Consider the following 23,973-nt stretch of genomic DNA (forward strand, 5'->3'; position numbering starts at 1 on the left):
GGGTATGGCACTGACAACCCAAATACAGAGGCAAAATAAGTGAAAGCAAGCTTTAGCTGCTGATGAAAAGTTCAAAGGTAACGAAAAGAGAAGTATGAAAACACAGGCAGCCAAAGACACCAGGAGTACACACTGAGTAAATCTTACAAGGAAGGGGACACATCCAGGAACATACACAGATCCTCTGCCAGAGAGGAGACAGGACTATATTTAAACTGACGACTGTCTGGGGACTGACAAACAGGAGAGGAATGAGATGAAGGTAAAAGTGACACAGAGGTGAGATAATCACAAAACAGGAAGTAAAACAAGACAAGAATGCAAAGAAAGCTTTAAAGAAAAATGGGAAATAAACAAAAAACATCACTAGAAATAGGATTATCATTAAACACACAGAGAGGGTAGAAGTTCAGTTCAGTTCAGTTCTTTTTTATTTCAAACATATACATTCACCAACGTTTCATAAAATCATTCCACACAGTTGTTTGAAGTTCTTAGTAGTCTTCACAAGGGGTAACACGGGAAGATATCACATCAAAACTGCAAAAACTAAACAACACAGTAAAAACCTAATTACCACAGCAGCAATAACAACAACTACAGTGAATTAAACTGATTTAAAAATAAAATAAAACTTCCATACAACAGGACCTCTGTGACCGGAGGAGTCGTCCCCTGCTCGTATTTACTTAGTTTTTCATACCTCTGAGCTACATCCATGTTTTCTTAATAGTTTTTGATCTATCCTCATACTTAAAACACACAAATAGCTCTGATCGTATTGGCTATTGTTCCACAAAGGACCAACCAATCGGCTACGACTGCACAACTTATAGCCTGGCAAGCTATTTAATAACCAGACATTGTTACCTATAGTTTTTTCCCTGCTAAATTGCATTAGCATCCTCTAGCTTTGCCACAATAAAGTTATTTTGACAAATGCCATCAGAACAAGTTCTTTATCACTAATCTTCCTCTGAAAACAGTACATTTGTTTTTGCTACACTGAAACACTCTGCGTGCATTCTTTATTGTCTCACCACATACAGCATAGGGACTGACTACTAGCCTTACTGGTCAGTACAAGTCAGGCCAGCTGCCCTTGCTGTACGGTAAAGAGAAGGCCAAAAGTCAGGGGGCGAGCTGACAGAGGGAGGGGCTGGTTGTCTCCTATTACTTGCTGCCAGAACTCAGCCAGCCTCATTATAACTTCTCTCACTCTGCTTTCTGTTTAACCACAACACCTGATACACAGTCATCATCTTACACCCTCCACAAACTTTAGGCCTGTCTCATCAAAGAGTGTGAACATAGATGTGGGCTTTTATCTGGGACCTGTGATCTTTTTGTGAAAGAGAAATATCAACCGCTGTTGGCGGTGTTGCCATGTAGTTAATCAGCATCTCTTGAAGGGTTGAGCTCATTTTTAAATGAACATTATTGGTAAGGTTTGATTGTGCAGTTAGGATGTGGTTAAACCCCCAGTAAACAGCTGATCGCATCACCTCATATCATGCAGTCACTGCCCTCAGACAATCACAAAACAGCATTAAGAGAAATATCAAATACAAAATCACGCTTACGTGAACTCTCCAGTGTGAGAGTTTGGACCCGAGGCTTTCGAGATGTCACTTTTGATGGCTCAATTGAATTGTGTGAAGGTGAAAGCTGCGGCTGACCTCTGGGTTCTTCATTACATGTAATGTAGTGTAATACTACTGGATCATATAGTCCATATTTAATAGCCATTAGATGCCAAAGTAGCAAAATTTACTGAATGATTTATGGCTGTTTGGAAGAATAGCTGCTCTGTGAATGGAAACCAGATTTGTGGCAGGGTGGGTGGGGGGTGGAGGTATGTGCACACATGTGTAAAGAGTAACAGGAAGCAGACCAGCTTTCTCAAATAAATCATTAAATAATTAAATTTCAAGTTTCTCTCCAAGCAATATTCTATTTTCTGTGTACTTTATGACAAAAAAAAAATGAGTATCAATATCAGCTGGTTTCTAGTGAGTCTCCCACCCTGTCAATGAACTCAGTGCCCACCATCTTTGACTGCAGCCCCTGGTGGTAACCTTAATCACACACGAGCTAGTTCTACACCTGCTACAGGTTCTGATTAGAGTGGCCCTCCACCTCAAAGCTGGTCATCAGAGCCGAACAAGGACTACAAATTCCACTTTTTTTCCAGATGGATGAGACTGGAGTGCTTTGAACCACAGGATGAGATCCTCTCTGAATGATATGGAGTACTGTCACAACAGCAACCTGAACACTGCAGCGTGTTTTATGAGGCTTGTTATTATATTCCTAGAAACAGAAGCAAATATTTAAGAGAAACACTGCGGCAAAACAAAAGAAAAAGCAAACTGTGTGCAATCAGTGTCCTGACCTTTTATCCATCCGTTTATTTACTGTTAAAAACATAAAACTACAGAATAATTGAGGTGACCATCATATTAGTTTTATTCTGAAATTTTAATGTGTAAGTAGTGAAGGTAACAGTGAAAGATTGTGTACAAAGTTTCTCTTAAAAAAAAGTGAAGGAAAAAATCCAAACAGGGATACAAAAACATTCAAGCTTCATAATGTATTAAGTCTGAAAAACCTCTACATATTTTTACATTTACACCACAAATACAGACGGTTTCTCTAGTGATTGTGATCTCATGATTCTTCTGAATGTGTTTCTATTAAAACAGATACATTGTAATCAGATCTGTATTAATCCTCAAACACATTTCAACATGATGGGCAAAGAAAATTGACCCCCCGATGGTGGTGGGAAATCACAGTCATTTGTAAAAATAAGGTAGGATATTGTTTCAAAGACAAATCGTCATTAAGATAGCGATACAGAAACTGATTCCTCCTGCTTTTTAAGGCACATAGCAGATGTGTCACGCCTGAAAATAGACTTTTGATGTCTACTTACTTCTATATTTAAAGCGCACACTTGGAATGGGAAACTGAAATAATCACAAATGTCAACAACAGCAACAACTAAAAAAAATGGCAGACACAGCAGAAATTTTGATTTGTACAAACAGTAACTGTAATAAAAAGGTGTCTTCAGCTCACAAACAAATCAGCTGACTCTAAAGGCTGTCTGTGGTAACACTGGTGACCTGCGGCTGCACCCTGTTCCTGTTACAGCTGAAGAGCCAGGCTGCCCTCCTGTGGCGGTAGCGCTTAGACAGCAGCACATAGAGCACTGGGTTGACACAGGGATGCAGGTATTGGAGCACAGTACAGATAAAGTGGAATATATCCCAAGCCGCTCTGTGGCGATACAGCCCCAGGTACACACACAGCTCCAGCACATAACTAGGCAGCCAGCACACTGAGAAGGTAGCTGCAGCCAAGAAAACCATGACAGAGGCTCTGCGGGTGTTTTTGGCACTGGACACTGACATTACAGGACTCTTGTGGAGAAACAGAGCCAGACGGACATAGTTGAATGCAATGACTAGCATCGGAATAAAGTAGTAAAGTACAAACTGGCTTAGGACCACTTGGTAGTGGTGCTCATGAATGGTTGGAAGGCAGAAGGTGAAGTTTGTCAGGTTTGGGCCCATGCTCTTTTTGGTAGCAAACATTCGCAGAGGCAGGCTAATAAAGAAGCTGAGGGCCCAGACCAAGACAAACATAAGAATGACCAGATCCATGGTGGGAGGCTGGTACGGGTTGGTGATGATCATGGCTCGGGTCATGGACACAGCGCATAGCGAATAGGTGCTAGCTGCCAGACTGAAGGCTAGCAGGAACTGGTAAACCTTGCAGGAGATGTCACCAAGAGGCCAGGAGTGACTTACAGCAGAGTGCAGTGTGAAAGGGATGAGCAGGAGAGTTAGGAAGTCAGCCAGAGTCATGCTGAACAGAAGGATATCGAGCCGGTTCTTACGCAGTGTGTTGTACTTGGCAAACAAAGAGAAGACCAGCAGGTTGGCACACAGCCCAATGCCCAGGATCACACCACAGGTACAGGCAAAGATTAACCCATAGGTGTTGGGAAAAGCCATGTTGTCATCGGAGTGACATCATCTGTCAGAAAAGAATGACATTTGGATTTTGAGATTTGGGTTAAAAAAGAACAATAAATTAATTAGGGAAATAAAATCCCGATTAATGACTCAACAAGCTGAAGTCCTGTTTATATCACATTTACTCTGCTTAATGTTAACACACAAGTGACAGCTTCATCACATGGCACCTGTAAGGCTTGTGTAGACCTACGTGTCACAGTAAATGACACATATATACCAAAACACATATATGATGCAAGGCAGAGTAAATGTAATGATCAACACTTTTGTTTACTGACAAGCCAAATTTATTTCAATATCACTTTAAGACAACGCTGAAAGCTACTAAATATCTACATTTACACTAAATATAGTGTTAAACAAATTAATATGGTTTAACTCAGACGTGATAGCACTGGAAAGAGACATCAGGTTAATCATTTTTTACTTACCATTGTTGTACCTCCATTATTAGCTCATGTCCACAAGTGAACTAACCTCATTATGTAAAATGAAACATTTGCTGGTTTGTATCCCGTTAAAACAAACTGTGAGATGTGAGAGCCTCTAAGGACTCATTACAAAGTGTGATCGCTGAATGTGAAGGCAAGAAAGGCAAACATTACTTGGGCCAGATTGATTCTGGTTGACTAGGTTTAAAGAGAAATGGACTCTGGTCACTCTGGGAGAGATCAGTGATATACAGTGCATACGTGTTTTGTTAGCATTCATGTTTCTTAGTTTTGTTATATGATGTTTGAAGCTCTGTAGTCTAGCAGTACATGAATAGACAACACTGGCCTATTTAGGGACATAAAAGGTGCTTTGTAAAAGGTCTGGTCTGGCAATTAATCATCAAAGCTAACTAGGCACCTATGTAAACCTGAGCAGATGATAAACACACTGATAAATGTGAATGCCCTATAAGATGTGTGGCAACAGCAGCAATGAGCATTGCAAAAGTAAACAGTAGCAGTTTTTCTTTAACCTCTAATCAAACAAAAGTGTTGATCATTTCACTAATGTGATATTTGCAGTACGATAGTGATAAGTTTTACTTGAGGGAAAGATTTCTTTTGCATTTAAAACATGAAAAAGAAAGAAAACGGGGCTACTGCAGTAGGCCTACCCTTGATGGTAGGCCTACTGCAGGAGTTCACAACCAATTCACTGTATTTATATGAAATGTTTAATGTCTGAGTGCGTATGCCCTGTGAGCCAAACACTTCCTGTCAGAAGTCTATTTAGAACTAGAAACGTCTGTTCTTGAACACAAGCAACAGAATGAAAGCTTTTCCAAGATTTGGCAGTTCAAGCTGACATTGTGCCAATTTCACTGTTTTAAGTTTGAATGTGATATCTTAGCCCTGAGATGTTTTTCTTGAGATTTTCTTATTATTCATCACAAATGTTCACTTGGACTCAAGGATGAACTGATTAGATTTTATTTTTACTTCATAAAACAAGTTCTTATTCTAATTCTTACAAAAAATTTACACAAATTTCTAATAGGATAAAATGATAAAATAATAATGTTTTAAAACCAAAAGGTCAAAGTTCACCTTCACTACCCCATAAAACACTCCACCACAACTAAGGAACAGAGGGAAAGATGGATTTATGTTATCTATGTTTCGTAAGTAGGCGCAGCAGCGACCTGTCTTTGATAGCAACAAACTAGCATTAGCTTCACAAGCTTTTCACCAGTACTTACCTGCAGTGTGCATTTGGTTATATGTGTGGACCGAAGAGAGGGAGCAAAATACTGACAACTCTACATCAAATGTAACCTGAGAGCATATAAAGATAAATGCATGAATATAAATGTGCTTACCTCTCTCTTTACCACTAGTCTTTGGTGTATTATAAACCATCTTTTGCTCGTATTATGTTTTTTTGATGTTTTGTTTTTGTTTTCTCTTGTTTTGTTGTTTTTCTAATCCCATAATATGGCCAGTGAGCGATGTCAAAAAAACCCCCACCTAGCTCATTGATTATGTTCTCTGTTCTTTCACGTCTATAGATATTAATTTTTCTCTGCACTGTTTGATTTCTTCAGTGTGAGCTGCAGGCTCCTAACGGTGGCTTTATCAGGCTTTCCACAGCTTTTATGACTCATTTTAGCTAATGGTGTACACTGCTGCTCTTAGTTCAGGATAGCTGACGTCGATGCATCTGCTAACCCCTCCATTATCGGTGTCTGTATCTTACGTTCAGTGGCTGTTAAAGTGCCACGTGTTCTCAAGTGGAACATTAACAGCTTCATTGTGTTCTGTTCATGCCGAAAGTCAACAACACTGTTTTTTCACGCTGCTACATTCAGCAAACATTTTAAACGTCTGTTTTGACCCAAATGTTACACTTACTATTATTCGTACTATTTTATCTTGATAATAATACAGCATTTGTAACTATTTTTCAAAGACTTTGAGGGAAAACTTACTATGAGCACTATAATAACAATATAATATAATAATTAATCAGTTATTGGATAAATAAAACGTTTTTTCAGACAATGTTGTAATCTTATATGATTCACAGAATTCATGGAATATGTTTCTATTCTGAAGTGCTGGTTAAAATAAAAAAAGGCAACTTGGTAGTGATCTCAAAGGCAACACACGGTCACAATAGGCTCTTAAAAATAGCATTTTCTAGCTCAGATTAGTTATTGATGATGCAAATAATCCCTTGTGTTGTCAGAAAATGTATATATTGCATACATACATCTGTAGGATATAAAAGAGTACTGAACGCCAAGTTTACTTATAATGGGTTGGATCCCCTTTTGCTCTCAGAACTGTCTTAACTTTTATGTTAAAGATGCTCCTCAGGAATTTTGGTCCACGTTGACATGACAACATCACACAATTGCTGCAGATTGGTGATGTGAATCTCCTGTTTCATCACATGCCAAAGGTGGTCCAGCAGGTAGAGATCTGGTGACTGTGGAGGCTGGTGAGTGCAGTGAACTAATGATCACATTCAAGAAACCAGTTTAAGATGATCTGAGCAAGTTATCCTGCTGGGAACAACCATTAGAAGACGGGTACACTGTGAAAAAGCGATTACTGGGTAACATTACTCAGGCTGTGGGATACAAGTGATGCTCACTTCATTTCTAAGGGGATCAAGTGTGACAAGACGATATCCCTAACACCATTATACCACCAGCAGCTGGAACCTTTGAAACCATTGATGGAGCCATGTTCTCATGTTGTTAATGCCAGATTCTAGCCCTACCATCCAAATGCTGCAGCAGAAACCTAGACTCATCAGACCAGGCAACATTTTTCAACTATTTTATTGTCTAGTTTTTGTGAAGTTGTGTAATTTCTATCCTTGGGTTTTTGCTCTTAGCACAGCACTTGGTGTGGGCTTCATCAAAGGTTGATTTGTCGTGCTGTGTGAGTGTATTTCCAATCTAACCATTCTCCTCTGATCTCTGGCATCAAAAAGGCATTTTTTACCCAGAGAACTGCCACTCAGTGAGTATTTTCTCTTTTTTAGACTATTCTTTGTAAACCCAAGAGATGTTTGTGTTGGAAAATTCCAGTAGACCATCAGTTTTTGAAATATTCAGACCTGGCTATTTGGCACCAACAACCATGCCACGTTCGGAGTCACTTAAATCACCTTGCTTCCCCATTCTTAAACTTGAGCTTTAGCAGGTCATTCAGGTCATCGTGCCCATGGCTAAATACACAAGGTGTGACTGGTTTATTAGATAGTTGCATTTGAGTAGCTCAACATATCTACCTAACAAGTTGGCCATTGAGTTTAGGATTTCTAGGTGATACAGACCGACACAGTTCACTGCATCATAATGTTGTAGTGTGACACCCACGAGGAGCTGGCAATGCCTGGTTAAAGGGGGATATTTTGCTGATAATCATATGATCAGGTCTGTGGTAAAAAACTAAAAATAAAATGTTTTTTTCATGTTTTTTCTTAATTCATCCTCTCTAAAGACTTGAGCTGTGACTTGAACCATGGTTTTAGAGGATTATTAGTCTCTTAGTAATTTGCCATTTCTGAATTTTCTCCTATTTTCTACATTTGTATAATTTGAATAACAAATTCACAATTATCAGTGCCTTTATTCGCTTCTTTTTCTCTTTTTTTTGTTTTTGCTTTATTTTGGTCTCACAGTCAAAAATTAAATATTAAAAATATTAAATGCTTTATTTTTAGAAGGAGTCCCAATTAATCAAATTGTTTGAATAATTTTTCTCAGCAAATCATTTTGGCTCTTTCTTAATGCCAGATTTTCCATATATCCTGGTAATAAAGACACAGAGAATAAAAAAAATAGCTCTAAGGACTACATATTTAATGTTTGAATAACTGGAAAATTATACAGTATGCCCTCAGTGCACGTGCAGAACATTATCCAGTAGATGATTCTGGCTTAATGTAAAAGAAAAATCCAATGTTAAGTGATTGAAGTGGGTTTAATGAAGCGTACGCTGAGTTATCTAAGGTGTGAAAGAAAAGCAGGACCATCATAGAAAAGAAAATTACTAAATCATAATCTCAACCACAAAAGAACATATACAGGATATAGCTAAAGTGCATTATGGGATTTAGTCAGCAGCACTGAAATACATTCACAAAATAAATATACATTTTAAAGTACAATAAATTATGAACTGATGTATTCATTGACCAGTTTGTTGTGTGTAAGTCCATAACGGTCAGCACTCAGAGCCAAACAAAAAGCAGGGTGCCCAGCATCGCATTATTTGTAGAAGTTATCATGTATAGGAAATAAATACTTCCTCCCGTGCTCTTGCATACATCTGAAACTACAAAACATATCACTGCTTGGAAGTATATCAGGGCTGCAGAGTTGTAAAGATTTTCCAAATAAATATGGACCTAAGCAGGTGTTATCATGAAACTAAAATGAAGTGTGAGATTGTTTTACAGCAAAAATACAAACAACAAAGCCAAATATTAATATACAAGCACAAACTCAGGGTTAAGATATAAAGTGACTGAGTCTGGCATCGTTAGTCTGTCAGGCATCAGTCAGCCTGCGTCAGTGTCTTAGTGCAGTACATAAAGGGTACTGTTTTTTTAATTTTTTGCTTTTAGATAGCCATCCGTGGTGGCGCCTTTGTTAGAACAGACCGTGCTCGCCTCCTCTTCTTATCGTTTTCTCTACGCCGGCCCAGCCTCACCTTTTTTTTCCTCTTGGTGGCAACTTTAAGTGACTCCTTATAAGCCTGAGCTTTGTTGGTCTCCTGAGGGAGGTTAGGGCCCACTCTGTCCTGCCTGAACCTGTCAGAGAGATCTTTGGTGGCCCCCGAGGGCTTCTGGTGGTTTCCACTGAAGCTTTGGCTCGAGGTTCTGCTTTGTGCAGGTGGAGCACGATCATCAGCCGTGTGCACCTCCTCCAGCAGCTCGTGTAGCCACATGCGGCGCGTGTACTCATGTATGGTGCGGCCCTTATCATGCATCAGCTGGGCGTGGCCTACTGACCTCTTCCTTACAGCAAAAAAAAAAAAAAGTGCCAAAGTTATATTAAATTGTATCGAAAACAAAGGTAGTAAAAAAGCCACATGGCGGACTATTAGAAATCCGTTTCAGTCTCTGATATCTCTTAGATTACTGCTGAACATTAATCCCAGAGGAATATATCATTTCCTCTGGGATTAATAAAGTGTCTGATTCTCAGTCAGTCATTTAAGAACTTTTTTTGTTTAAATTTTATTTGACATCTCAGTGTTAAGTTAATAGAAGAAGTGGTTGGCTATTATAAATTTTAGGTCAGGCTTTATGAAACCTCAATACAGTAGGTGGCAGCATAAACAAGTGTGAGAGCTGTCACTAATCTGAGTTTGATATGGACCTAAAACAGAGAAAACATCCCATGCCTTACTTTAAAATATTCAAACTGCAGAAAATCTCAAATATTTTTTTCTTAAATTGCTAGCTTTTCGAGATCTTGCATAGAATTTGTTTATTCGTTTTTTTAAAGGTATCACAAAGGTAACTCACATTCTGCTACTAAGTGCATCAACTGGTCTCCCATCGAGAGTCACCGGAGAGCACAGCAAGAACACAGCCAGACTCCACTGATGAAGCACGACTATAGAGCACATCCCTGAGGCAAAAACGTAAGCAACACAATAAATATCATCAGTCTCTCTAATGAGTAATGAATTAATCCTAAACTGTGTCTGTTTTTTCAGTAGAGTTCGTTTCATCTGAAAAATGACACACACAGCCTTTAAACAGTCCTCTAAAAATATAAACATTTAAACTTACTTTGTTTCCAGTGAAAATCCCCCCAAAAAACCGTAAGCTCTTAAGTGTTGATGTTCTTGCAAAAATGATTTCACAAAAAAGATGTGTGAAAATTAATGTGCCAAACACAATTTGGCCCATTCAGAACTTGTGAGCAGATCCATTGGTGTAAATGTAGCCTAGGGAAATCCCCTCCGAGTCGACTCCATTAATTTGCCTCCCAACAGTGTGTGTTAAGCTATTTATAACTTCCCAGTGTCCGAATAAAAGTGGGATAAAGATAGAAAGAAGAGAAGCCCATCAGCTGCAGAGCCACAACTCTGCTCAGTCCTGCAGTAATCTCATGTGAAGTCGCACTGAAGCATCATCTGCGGTAGTCAGAGCTGCTGAGCCGAGCTGAGAGCTCTGTGTGTGAGCCTGTGTGAGTCCGTGTGAGAACAGGCACTGAGAGAAAGTCAAACTCCTCTTTGGGTGAAGATGCATGCGCTACCTCAGCCCCTACCCATTAAGTCCAGTGCTAACACCCTGCCCAACCTCCCAACCCTCACCTCACTCTCACTCCCCACCAACCCTTCACTCACACCTGCTGTGACATGAACGTGGCACTGATGCAAAGTCCAGTCATACAACAAACAGCGTACTGAAAAAAAACTAATGAATAAACATATATTTAGAGGAATTTCTATGGAATTTCGCCATACTTTCAAAATGCAGTCTACTAGTATATTTTCATTGGGTGCTCAGAAATGACAGGTGTGCACCAGTGTAGGTAATCACGAGTTACCAAGCAGAGAGTGAATGGTATAAGGGGAGGGGCAGGGTTACTCCAAAGTAAACAGCCAGGCTTAACCACTTTCCCAGGGGAGAATGACCATAACCTCAGAGAAACCCAACCCACAGCCTCTCACTGCAGACCATTCAGTTCACCTCCACTCTGCCTCTGCAAACCAGCTCACCACCAAATGGTTACAGTGGGTTCTGAGGTATCTTTCATATTCAGCTCATAATGAGACTACTGAGGTTTGCATTAAGGCAGCTGTATACAACCTGAGGTTCACTATGCATATTCAGGTGCTGAACCGAGTCTCGAGTGCCTAGTGATTTAATAAATGCACTTGTTAAAGCTTTGCACTCTCACATAAGAGGTGCCTCTGTGACTAAAAGTGCATGTATTTTTAGTCTCACATTGACAGACAGTGCATCATGTCCCAAGTGTGGAAGTGCATGCAGCAAGAAGGAGTGTCTTTTTTAAATATAATGTATTGCTTATATTTCAACCTTTGTTTTTTGTTTTTTCTGAAAAGCCTGATGTACACAATCAGACACTTGCAGTGCTACTGTGAGCAATAAATTGTGCAGAAATACCAGATGTAGCAAAAATAATAAAAAATTAAAACTCAAATATACAAATTGACATTCAATCTTCAAGTGCCCCAAGTTTCAGTAACATTAGAGTTTCAAAATAATATGAATTTTCTAGCAATTATTTCATGGGTCAGGTTTTACAGTGTTAATTTGAACTACAACTCCTGTCACCATTTGAAAAGCTGGGCTAAAAAATAAGTGAAAATTACATTCATTTATAATTTACTAGTAGTAGTAGTATTTATTTATTGTCATTGTCAAGAACAATGAAATTGCGTTTGGGGCTTCCATACAACCCAAAAAAAAGAAGAAAATAATAAATACCCCTTAAAACCCAAGTGTACATATTTAACCCAGTGTGACTCCAATGCAATAAGACAATCCTTAGCAATAATGTTCGTAGAAATTCAGACAAAGACCTGAGAAACATGACCAGTATGCAAACAAAGAAGTTTTTGGAATAGTTTCTTAATTTGATGATTTTTATATAATTGCACATCTCACAAAACAGATATATTTATGTTTTATCAAACGTGCTACCAGTGCCACGCTAAAGTCCTAAATGCGGCACAGCTATTTGTATTAAGCTAAATAGAACTCTACTGTTTTTACAAGCTTTGTCACTTGTTTTTTATCTTTAATCATGCATGCTTTGTCTGGTATCTGTGACAGCAGGCTAATGTTTCTGTATTTTTATGACAAAGCACATCACTGGATGCTAGCAATAGAGTTAACATAGCATGGAGGAAGCTAAAAGCCAAGGGTCCTCTAGTTTAAAGTTTGCACTGCTATGCCAACAACTTTTGTTTGATTGCAAATTTTTTGACTTACCTGGAGTTTGCATGGCTCACTAGTTCAGATGGTGCTTTTCCTGTTGGCTTCTTTCATCCATGCTTACGTTTGTAACATTTCGTCAGGAAGATTTTATTACACATGTGACCATGTTTTGTTGTCACCTCAGTTAATATCCTATTGCCGGTTACTTATGAGCTCAACTCCACAAGATGAGGTGCACTCGCAGTAAAAGCATGTAAGTGAGAAACTACCATGACCATAAATGACTGCTGTATGCATAAAGACTCTCACACTAAGCTGAAATCAGACTAATGGAAAATAAATATTAATAAAAGTTGGAAATCCATATTTAAATTTTTTATTAGACCCCTTGTCATAATGTAATTTTTGTCGTCTGCTTGCAGAGTGAAATAAAGCCTCTTGATTTATTAATCAAATCTGGAATCGGCATATTTTAGAAATCTATATACTGTTAGCATCTAGTTTACTATTCATATTTTGTTCCTTCCTCCATGTTTTTGTTTAATATTTTAAACTCCCCTGTGTCCGTTTCTGTGTGTGTGGTCTGTGAGATCTAGTTGCCCATTGACATTTTGGTTTAATTGTGTTTTTTTTTTATTAACAATTATTGCTGTTTATATTATGCACACCTGTATTTTAAGCCTTTTAGTTTGTGTTCTCCTTACTGTTTTATAAAGTCTATTATTTGTACTTTGTTTCCTCAGTGTTCTTTTTGTTCAGCGAGTCTGTGTCTGTGTATAAAAGTTGTCCTTTGAGTTAGATTCAAGTTTACTTTGGTAGTTAGTTGTGTCCTGTGTTGAGTTTACTTCCTCCCCTCCCTCACTGTCTTGATTGTCTACAGCTATGTCTAGTTTGGTCCCCTCTATATTCTTGCTTTTTGGACTTTGTGTCTCTGAGTCTTGACCTGGGCTAATGAAAACGGTTGCTTTCTGTTTTCTTACTCTGTCTCCTGTGTTTTTGGGTCCTTTTAAAAGACTTCCCTATAACATCAGCTATCTGACTAACAGTCAGACAGTTTGTACATAACTCCAGATTTAGTCTTTTCTTTCTTAAATATTGTTTAGGTTGCTGGGATATTTGAATTGCTTTACTGATGAATTTTGTCACGCACTATTTGGTTTTCTTTCTTTTCATTTGGATTTTGAAACCCAGCATTGTGCCTGCAGTTTATTACAATAATAACCAGCACTTATTCAAATGCTGGTTATGTAAGTCTAAATGTAAGTCTTTTTTTTATTATGTAAAAAAAATGCAATGTAATGTACACGATGAACAGACTCCGCAATTGTTCATCTATTAATATTTATATATTATTTCTAAGGCAGTAAATACAGTTTATTCAAAATCCTGAGTCATTTATGTAGTTGCTGTAGCTTGCTGTTTTACTGGATGGAATAACTGGCATTTATCCTCATGAAAAGGAACCATAAATAATTTCTGTGTGCAGTGATGATTACTAGAATCACTTCAGGGCAGTCTGGAGACCAGTTGGTGGTAAATTATTTAATAGAGGGCTCTGTATTTTACAAGCAGTCATGATTCAGTTCAGCAAGGTGTCCAGAAAGGGTTTGGGGCTAGGACAAATATATGGCGGACCCCCCTGCTGTCTCCCAAATTTTAGCTTTCTTCTCCTGCCAGTGAGTCTGCCCCAAACTTCCAACACTTAAACATTTGGTAGGGAAAAAATACCTCATCTGATTCCGTTCTGCAAAGACTTTACCTACAAGAAATATGAAAAAAATCCCATTTCCTGGCAGACTGCAGCATATGGAATAGGAGCCAGGAAAGCTGCTTTTGATTCATGCTAAATTGCACTCTCAACACAGAACAGTATTCCTGTCGGTTTTTCATCCTTTTCACTTTGCCCCTACTTTACATTCGCACATACAGAACATATACACACCCGCCCACTCTACTTTCAAAAAATGTGGAACCAACCGGCATTGACACACATTGCATTCACAGAAACACCTTCATTTCATCTTTAAATTCAGAGTTCATCATCTATTTTTAGATGCTTTTTACCCATTGCCTGCACTGGCCCACCCTATTAGGTCATAAATCCTGTCTCAAGATGCAGTCACAGTTCCTGCTTTTGTTGTGGAGTTGCATTCAGAGTCACCATGTGGATGTATGATTTTGATTTTAGCAGTTCCCTATGATCGCAGTCAACATCCTTTATTATATTATAACTATCTCAAAGTTCGTCTTTAACTCTGAATGCTGTTTGTTCTTTAAGAGGGATTAAAACATTTTAGTAAAAATAAAAGCAGTAGAATTTCTTTTTAACATCTGTAGTTTAGTATAAGCTTGTTTGATATAAATATGTGACAATAATCAGCTGCAAGCAGTGTTGGGGAGTAACGGAATACATGTACCGCCGTTACGTATTTAGAATACAAAATATGAGTAACTGTATTCCGTTACAGTTACCGTTTAAAAAGGTGGTATTCAGAATACAGTTACTTTGTTGAAATAAATGGAATACACTGGGGTACTTTCCTGTTTCATCTTGTCGCGGGTCAGGACTGTTTGGGTTTTGTTTGACAGCTACGTTCTGTTGTTCCAGGCGGCAGCGTTACGGTTGCCATGGTTACAGGGCGACGCTCTCTCTCTCTCTGCGACTGTGTGTTTCCTGGGTGAGAGAGCGCCTTTTCGTTGTTGTTGTTGTTGTGCTAAGCTAACAGGCAGAATGCTACAAGCATAGCTCTAAAGAATGTAGCATCATGTTCAGTGTAGTCCGTGCTGCTGGGAGAATGGACTGCCATACACGTTATGTGTCTGTGAGCGCTAGGAGGGAGAAAAAGGGGAGTGGAAAGGTACGAGCAGTCATCGAGCAAAAACGGGAGCTGGAAGCATGTAAATATAATAATAACCACTGCAGCCAAGAAGAGTGCCTGACGAGCCCAGTTGTAAGTAAGCTATTAAGACTCGACTGTACACTGTGTTCGTGTTTTCCTCCGAAAACAACAAGTTCCGTTGGAGCAGCCTTTCAACGCCTCTCTCTGTCTGTCGCAAGAAAAGTTGACCCACACAACAAAGTAGAGCTATTTTTCGGCTACCAGCCGACAGGGACCCCGCCGTATTATGCTGGGCTTACACTGTGCGATTTTTTCAGTCGCGCGATTCAGCTCCTGCTCAAACTGTACGATTGACTCGCAGGGGTTAGAAGTTCATAGGTCACGATGCAGGGTCTCACACTATACGGCCCGATGCTCTGATGCGACCTGAGTGCTCACACTGTGCGTCCATAAAATGAAGGTTATAACAGAAATTCTGTCGCTCGCTCTCCCTCTCGTCTTTCACTCACACAGACACACCACCACCATCAACTTTGCTAAATTGCTAATGAAAAACATTGTCAGGCAGCTGTGATTGAGCAGCATGTATCCAACTATTTTCACGGTTGTTGTGGTCGTGATAATTTTGTGAGGCCACATCGAAAGGGCTCGGATGGTTCTACAGGTTGTGCCTCCATCGCTTGTGTCCAGATCACACGCTGCACTGCCGTGCTACGCCGTCTTTTTCGCTGACATTTGTGTTTGCGCGTGCGCAGTGTGGCAAACTGCGGTGACACCCTCACGACCAAGCGATTGATGATCGGGAGCTGGTCGTGAGGTGTCAATCGCTTCTCGTTACCCCACGTATACTACACGATGCACGACGCACGATGAAGGCCAAAATCGGGCCGATCGCCAAAACGATCGCACGACTCAAAAATCGGCTCAAAATGGGCCAAAAATCGCACAGTGTGAGCCCAGCATTAGTCAGAGGTCCCTTTACTACAGTTCGGAGTCGCGGACCTTCAGTAATAGTAATAAATCACACAGCAATAGTACATTCACGTTGTTGTAAAAAGCATGATAATATTGTAGCGGGTCAGGGCTGTTCGGGGTTCTGCTTGTACAGTTATGTTTTGTGTATGTTGCCATGGTGACGGGTGACGCCCTCTCGCTGCGACGGTGTGTCCTTCCGGGGTCAGAGGGCGCCCTATGTGTGTTGTGGTTGCCGCGCTGAGCAGTTAGCTAGTGGCAGTGTGTTCTTCTGCAAATGTAATAAACGGCTGTGCTCCCTGGCTAGCTCACGGGAAGCAAGACCAAACGATACCTCCGTCTCCTCCTTGTCTGAACTCGCCACAATATATTAAGTAATCCAAAGTATTCAGAATACGTTACTGTCATTGAGTAACGTAACGGAATACGTTACAGAATACATTTTGGGGCATGTATTCTGTATTCTGTAATGGAATACATTTTAAAAGTAACCTTCCCAACACTGGCTGCAAGGAATAACGTTTTAAGTTTTAATGTCTGTTTGATAATGGTTCCTTTATTACGCAGTCAGGACTTTGATCGTTTGACCATTTGTTAACATGAGAACTTCAGGTTTGTTATCCTGGAAAACCTCACTTGAAGAATGACTTTTGCAGAGTTACTTTCCCCTCTTAATGGTTTTTTAACGGCGAATTTCTGTATGGACCATTTCAGTTAGTTCATCTGAGGCATGCTTCATAATGTCGAATTGTGGGAAGTTGGAGGAGTTTTCTGCAGATCATTCACACCTACCAATCATAACTGTCATCCAAGGAATGCTCTTTATTCCTTTTTACCTTCAGCTATTTTCATCAGCTCGGCTACAGGGGCCCATTTTTATTCACAAGTACTCCTGAGGCAAAATGTTAAATTGATCCGCTCTGTTTTCTTTGCGTTTGGTGGTTTATTGATGCTTAAATCGTCACTTATTTAAGAGCAGGTTTTGAATATCAAGCACATACTTTAATGAATGAAATGAAATCTGTATTAAGTTGAGTTTACTTTTTTTTTTAACAAACTCACTTAAAATGGAGGAACTTTTAAAAATGCATATGAAGTGTAACTATCATGTTTATAAGTCCTAGGGATGTGGCACATTTAATGCATTGTTTTTGTACTGTATGATCATGAGATTTTAATAATATAAGCATCAAATTGACCAAATACTCAGCTACAATATATTTAACAGTTTTTGCCTAAAGTATCATTTTGATTTACTTTCTTTTAGGGGTATTTTTTTCGCCCCATGACGGTCTGATCATGGGGCAAACACTCTGCCTACTGAGTTATCCCCCCACCCAGCCCTGACCTGTATTATTGAGCTTCTAGAATGTCAGAAAAAATTTGGCACACTGTGTTAAATGTAAATAAAAATGGAACCCAATGACTTTCTAATCTCAAAACCCACATGTGGTCAAATGTTTAAATTGAGAGGAAACAAAATGTAGAAAAATAAGGTCATTTTGGATTTGATGGCAGCACCATGTCTCAGAAAGTTGGGTTAGGATCAACAAAAGTCTTGAAAATAAGTTGTACTACAAAAAAATAAAACAGCTGGGGGAACATTTTTGCAGCCAGTTAGAGTAACTGAGAACAGGTCAGTAACATGAGTATGAAAAGTATTAAGAGTGCACATTAGTTTTTCAACAGTAAAGACAGGCAGTGGTTTACCAGTCTACAAAAACTGCGTCTACAAATAATGTTCCTCAACATACAACAGTAAAGACTTTGAATACCTAATTATTTACAGCACATAATGTCATCAAATGATACTGAGAATCTGGAAAAATCTCTGTGTGGAAGGGACAAGGTGGAAAATCAGGCATGAAAATCACTGCATGGGCTCAGGAACACTTTCAGTTCACCGTGACAATGTTCACAAAAAGGCAGAGTAAAGCTCTATCATGCAAAGAAGAAGCACGTGTGGACAAGATCCAAGTTTTAGAATATGAGAGGTGAAAACTGAAGTCTGGGAGTGCCAACTACATGACATCTTTTCCGGCAAAGTCATTTTTCAGTCTCTCACTTTGTAGATGGTCCCTGTACACTCATTTCGCAGACAGCTCCACATGGACACAAGGAGAAAGGAGAACAATATAGAATTTTTACGACTCATACCGATATTTGGTGATTTAAAAATCAGCCGATGTTTTTTTCCTTCAGACACACAAAACATACACAGATTTCCCTAATATTTGCCATTGCTAAGATCACAAGGCAATGCAGTTTAAAAAATAATCGTTTATTGTCACAAGTCTACTCATTTACTGGCCAGCTCTGCTCGGATGAGCTGGTTGTTGTGTTTGTGGAGTTTCAAACAGAGAAAACACAGAGTGCCCCCTGATGGAAAAATTACGGAACATCAACACTCACAACATCTCTTCTTTACCTTTTAATATTTGTATTAATTGGCCATTATAAATGTCAATACTGATATATCAGGAAATAGCCAACATCGGGATCTTAAAGTTGTTCTTGTTTACCAGATTGGAGGATGACTTATTTTATTTTAAACAAGCTCATAGTTTGTTGTCTGCCTTAATGATATAATTTGAAAGTGGTGTTATTGATCTTTGAAGGGGTTCAAATATGATAAATTTTTTTCCAACTTACGTAAAAACAATTTTTTTTTAAAATAAACCCTTCCCATTACCCAGCCCTTGTGTGTGTTACTTTGACTCAAAATAACATTTAAAATGGTTTTGTACCACCACCCCCACCCGAATCCACATTCATGTAAAGTTTGACAATGATATGGCTTAATTTATCTCTCATTATAATGTGCCAACATGATCAAGGTCTGCAGCTATTGTGCAACGGCATGATCAGCTTGTTGGTTTTCCATTTGGCTTTAATAGAGTTCAGAGTTCCTCTTTGGAGAAAATGGCTGGAATAGTCATAGTTTTGGCCTTGCAGAATTCACCCCAAGTTTTAAATTCAGGATTTGTTGCCATCCTCCATCCATCCTCAAGATATGCAGGAGGTTAGGTTAATTGCTGGTTCTAAATTGACTTTAGGTGTGATCAGATGGATGGATGGATGCTTACTGTAATTTCTTTGTGTCAGTCGCTGAAAAAAACGGGATCCCAACAATACTGTGAATGTAGCTCAGGGTGTTTAACACTGTATTTCACACCTCAATTTCCATTGTATAACATATATCAATTCACAGCTTTTGGGTTATTTTCCAGCTGCAAATACAGACTTTCACCCACAATGCACAATGGCCTGTTCAGTCAGAATGTCACAGAAGGGTCACTGCTCCACGCTTTAAGAGGCGTACATCCTGAACATTACCTAATTCCTGTTCAGGGTTACCCAAACACGGCCTCCTCCGACATTTATTTGATCTGCAAGTAGCTGCAAGATTTGTCTGTTTCTGCTGCCCGATATATAATAATCCTTCTCAGGTAATGCTTTGGGGCCGATTTCTTATTTACAACTCCTTTTTAAAAAAATGTTAACCATAAATGTCAAGCTCCTGGAGACAGTGAGTCGGGGAGGTCCTGCCAGGACAAAAGCATGCTGTCCAGACTCAGTCTACAGCATAGGTGCATTAAATCATTATTTTTCAGACAGGAAATCTGCCATTGGACATTTTGCCTGTAAAATGTATTTTTAAGATTAAATGATTCCTGCCTGGCATTGCTGAAGTGTTCATACACTCATCTATTCAGTGTTAAAGCTTGTCTCTAGTGAAAACTTAAAATGTTGTTCATCTTATGATTAATCCGTGCCTGATCAAGGTTTACTTAAATGTGATTCAGACCGATTCCAAAAGGGGAAAAAAACAAGTCCGGAGCTTGAGTCTTTGACCTGGCCTTATGCAGAGCCCACCACATTAGCATTTTTCTCTTGGCAGATGTTAATGGTGAGGTGCCTGACTCTCTGCAGTAGCCCTGTGCTTGAGGCTCTAGGGAAGAGGGGGGCTTCTTGCTTCTTACTCCTTACTCACCCACCTCCAAACCACAATATGCTCAATGTCTGATGCCCCCCTCTCATCTGACCTCAGAGGCAGGTACCAGAGCAGTTGGACGTGGCTTAAAGCCCCACAGGGCCACCACCAGTGACCACCACCACCCTCCTGTCCCTGACCTATCACCCAAAACATTACCATAAACTCCTGCCCAGGTGCCAAGCATCACAGACACAGCCGTGCTTACAGTTATATGCTCTGCACTGACTCTCCGTGTAAAGATAGCTTTGTCAGAGGGCAGAAAGTGGAGCTGGTGGAGAGGGAGAAGCACCCTGGTTTATAATTGCATTTTACACGCGACGTTAAACCTACTGTGGTGTTTTTACGTTTTGTGGCTTGGGGCATTGCCCGGGGAACGCGCCCCTACCCGCTGCATCAACTACTGTGCAATATTTGAGGCTGATGAAAAATGCGCCCGCCAGTGTGTGAACTGTTTTATAACATGCCACAAGCCAGCATGTGCCATGTCCTTTACTCACTTGACAAATCACGCCGTTTTGTGTTGCCCCAGCCCCTGTGAAAATTGAAGAATCAATAGAGGTCTGAGGGAGAAGACCACACACACATGGTGTTACGGTAATGATGGGCTGAGTCTGTTTGTTTGCACAAGCGAAGAGCAGGCTCAAATCATTAATGAGTGCTTTGCGTCCAGCGTGTAACCACAGCTAAGCCAGTGGGTCAACAAGGTAGGCCAGACTAACCACTTTGTGTGTGTCGCGCACAGATGCATGTGTGTGTGTGTGAGTGTGTGTGCTTAAGACAGAGCGAGAGAGACAGAGATCTGTACATTTCTGCATGTCTTTGAAAATAAAAATGAAATCATTTATTATTAAAATGTGTCTTTTTCTTGATGTGTTAGTCGCTCTTCCATTATCTAGAAAGACTCACTATAACGTTTCTATATTTAACATGGTGCTATATTTACTTGCGCCGTGACACACAAATGCTGTTTTGTTTTCCCAGTGAGTAATATTTCTGAGACATTTCGTTGTGAATATTTAAACACGTCAAAAAAATGCTTCATTTGAAATTTCCAAATCGTTATAATGCAGTTTTAGCCAAGTGCACTTCAGCAACTCAAAGCTGATGCATTTACTGTAAATGAGCTTGTCTCTGTTGGTTTCCTGGCCAATTACTGTACAGTGAACTTAGGTCCTGTATTTATTTATCCATAGGTTATTTTAAATGGACTGCACTCAATGTAGAGGCCTTGTTGAACGGTCTTGTCCTCCCAGCCTGCCCTGGGACATGCTAGCAGTGCTTGGCAGACAGACACGGATGCTGAAGGCAGCCTCTGGACAGCTTTATCCTGAGTCGAGCGAGGCCACCCGCTTCGTTCTCACCAGGGCACAGTGACTGGCACGGCACTCCCAGGCTTCAGTTTTCACCTCTCAATTTTCTGCTTCTCTGAGAAAACTAGAGAACACTGAACACTGTTTAAAACCCAGAGTCCATGAGAGGATATCAACATTACAACAGAATAGGAAAGTTCAAACTTGGCATAATACATTAGTGAGCAAATTATGCTTTAAAACTTTCCAATAAGATGATAATTAAGGGGATTGAATACATGCATAATGACTAAGTTACAGTTCCCAAGAAGTGTTGTCAAAAATCAAATGAGCTTATGCTGGATCTAAATGGCCACTAGGGAAGTTATACAAAGAAGGGGAGGAGAAAAATGCTTTTCAGATTATCTTTCTGTGCAGCAACAAGGTGCTGGAAAGGTTTCTCAGAGATTTTACTCCATATTTACATGATAGCATCACACCATTGTCACAGATTTGTTGCTTGCACGTCCATGATGGGTGTCTTCTCTTCCACAACACTCCAAAGGTGCTCTAATGGGTTAAGATCTGGTGATTTCATGTTCAAGGAACCAGTTTAAGGCGACACAAGGCAAGATTGATCCATGTTCTCAAGTTGTTTCTCCCACATTCAGAGCCTAATATCTGAAATCTAGATTCATCGAACCAGTTAGCAGACAGGCGTTGTCACTCTTACCCAGTGTGGCCTTCTGCTGCTGTAACCCTTCTGCTTCAAGGTTATGTTAGTAGAGATGCTCTCCTGCATATCTTGGCTGTAATAAAGGGTTATTTGAGTTACTGTTGCCTTCCTCTGCCATTCTCTGTAAACCCTAGAGAGTCACATTTGTGGTAACAAGGAGTTGGACACTAACAAAGTGACTAGTCAGTGTATACTCTAATCAGCTGCAATCAGTAAGCAAAAGAATTGTTGCTGCAGTCCTATCAAAGATATCAGTATTAGGCCTTCAGCAGAGCTCTCTAAGAGTATCTATTAATTCTGCTTTATTCAACTATGGGATTTGTTGTTTTGTTGAAAACACTTTCAAGTTTGTTTATAAACCTAAAGTAGTCAAATGTGGTGAACAGTGACATCATGTCCTTTTACTGACAACCACATCTTTTGTTACTGGGGTTTTTAACTAACACAGACAGACAAACATTTAAAATTACATGAGCTCGGTCATCTACGTATTGAGACACAATAAATTACAGCAGCAGTAATAAATGACTAAATGAGAGGGGACGCTGTTCATGGATGTAGTGTTTATGTCTCTGTAGAGCTGTGCAGATGAACAGATTCATAGCCTAATAAAATTAAATGAAGACCAAAGTCAAGCAGGTAAAATAAAGCTACTGTGGCTTACATATGAAATTAAAACTCTGTATACATTTGTAAAATCATCAGCATTCTCCCCATTTAGCTGTTGTATTAAATGTGATTGTCTTGAGAGCAATTTGGCGTGATAGTATTTTAACATAAACCACAATATCGCATTTATAAACCCTTTAAAGTAGCTATTTACAGTCTCTTTAAATCTTTATGAGGCATGTGTTTAGAAGTGTTGTGGCATTTCGTTGGCCTTCGGTTGATGAGGCATGTTCAGTATTTTTCAGAAAGCTTCATACAGAGAAAAATATCTCCACCCTGTTAGCAAAAACTCAAAAATAAGTTTCCCTTTCATAAATTGAAAACACGTGTTCGGCCTTGATGATGTAAATGTTCAAAAGTGTTAATTTACTAATGAGCAGTGAGTCCATTAGACATTTGATTACATACTCTGGGCAGGAGGTAAATCAACACTGCGTCTAATTCAAACATGAGCTCTGGCCAGGCAGCTTGTTTTCTGTCCGACTGTGGTTTTCCAACAGTCAAAGTCCATGAAGCGGATTTGCTCACAACAGCCAACATATTTCTCCAATCTGCATCCCCTTGTAAAGCAAAGGAAGGAAGGCAGCGCTCACAACTGTTTGTTTTGCGCTGCCCACGGTCTCACAACCCTGTAACATAAGGCCGGGCTTTCATTGCCTCTCGGCTGCATGAGCAAAAGGGAATTAGCTTTTAAAAGTTTGTTTTGTGAGAATTTTAAATAAAGAAACACTGATTTAGACCCAGATCCCCTTTCTCTCAGATGGGGTATGGCTTGTGTGGGTGGCTTTGGAAATACTGAGGCAAGCTGAACATGTTTATGTTACACTGTCCCCAAGGAGAGTCGAGCTTTGTGGTGCAGATGGATTACAGGGGGAAAAGAGCTGTTGTAGACGCTTAAAGTTCAGTGTTAATGGTGGGAGTGAAGTGGCTGTGTAGGTGTGATGTGTTCATTTCACAGGTTGCTGGCATTTCTGTACACGTCAGTGAGGGGAAAGGGGGGGATTCCCACGCCTGCCCAAAAGGGCGTTTAAAGGTACAGATTTTA

At 39.7% G+C, this 23,973-nt stretch overlaps 2 protein-coding genes across 2 annotated transcripts; both read right to left on the reverse strand.

Moving 5' to 3' along the window:
- Nucleotides 1–1,867: 1,867 nt before the first annotated feature.
- LOC102305934 (galanin receptor 2a) lies at nucleotides 1,868–4,764 on the reverse strand. Its single transcript, XM_005939705.2, has 2 exons — nucleotides 4,481–4,764; nucleotides 1,868–4,047 (listed from the first exon to the last, which is right to left on the reverse strand). The coding sequence occupies exon 2, from the start codon at nucleotides 4,023–4,025 to the stop codon at nucleotides 3,102–3,104; it is 924 nt and encodes a 307-aa protein (XP_005939767.1). The 5' UTR covers nucleotides 4,026–4,047; nucleotides 4,481–4,764; the 3' UTR covers nucleotides 1,868–3,101.
- A 3,457-nt stretch (nucleotides 4,765–8,221) lies between these two features.
- Nucleotides 8,222–10,764, reverse strand: LOC102305631 (parathyroid hormone like hormone). Its single transcript, XM_005939704.3, has 3 exons — nucleotides 10,305–10,764; nucleotides 10,035–10,140; nucleotides 8,222–9,521 (listed from the first exon to the last, which is right to left on the reverse strand). The coding sequence occupies exons 2-3, from the start codon at nucleotides 10,136–10,138 to the stop codon at nucleotides 9,125–9,127; spliced, it is 501 nt and encodes a 166-aa protein (XP_005939766.1). The 5' UTR covers nucleotides 10,139–10,140; nucleotides 10,305–10,764; the 3' UTR covers nucleotides 8,222–9,124.
- Nucleotides 10,765–23,973: the final 13,209 nt, after the last annotated feature.

The sequence above is a fragment of the Haplochromis burtoni genome, unplaced genomic scaffold (genome assembly GCF_018398535.1).
Source record: "Haplochromis burtoni strain Fernald_Lab_line unplaced genomic scaffold, NCSU_Asbu1 Contig_272, whole genome shotgun sequence".
NCBI lineage: Eukaryota > Metazoa > Chordata > Actinopteri > Cichliformes > Cichlidae > Haplochromis > Haplochromis burtoni.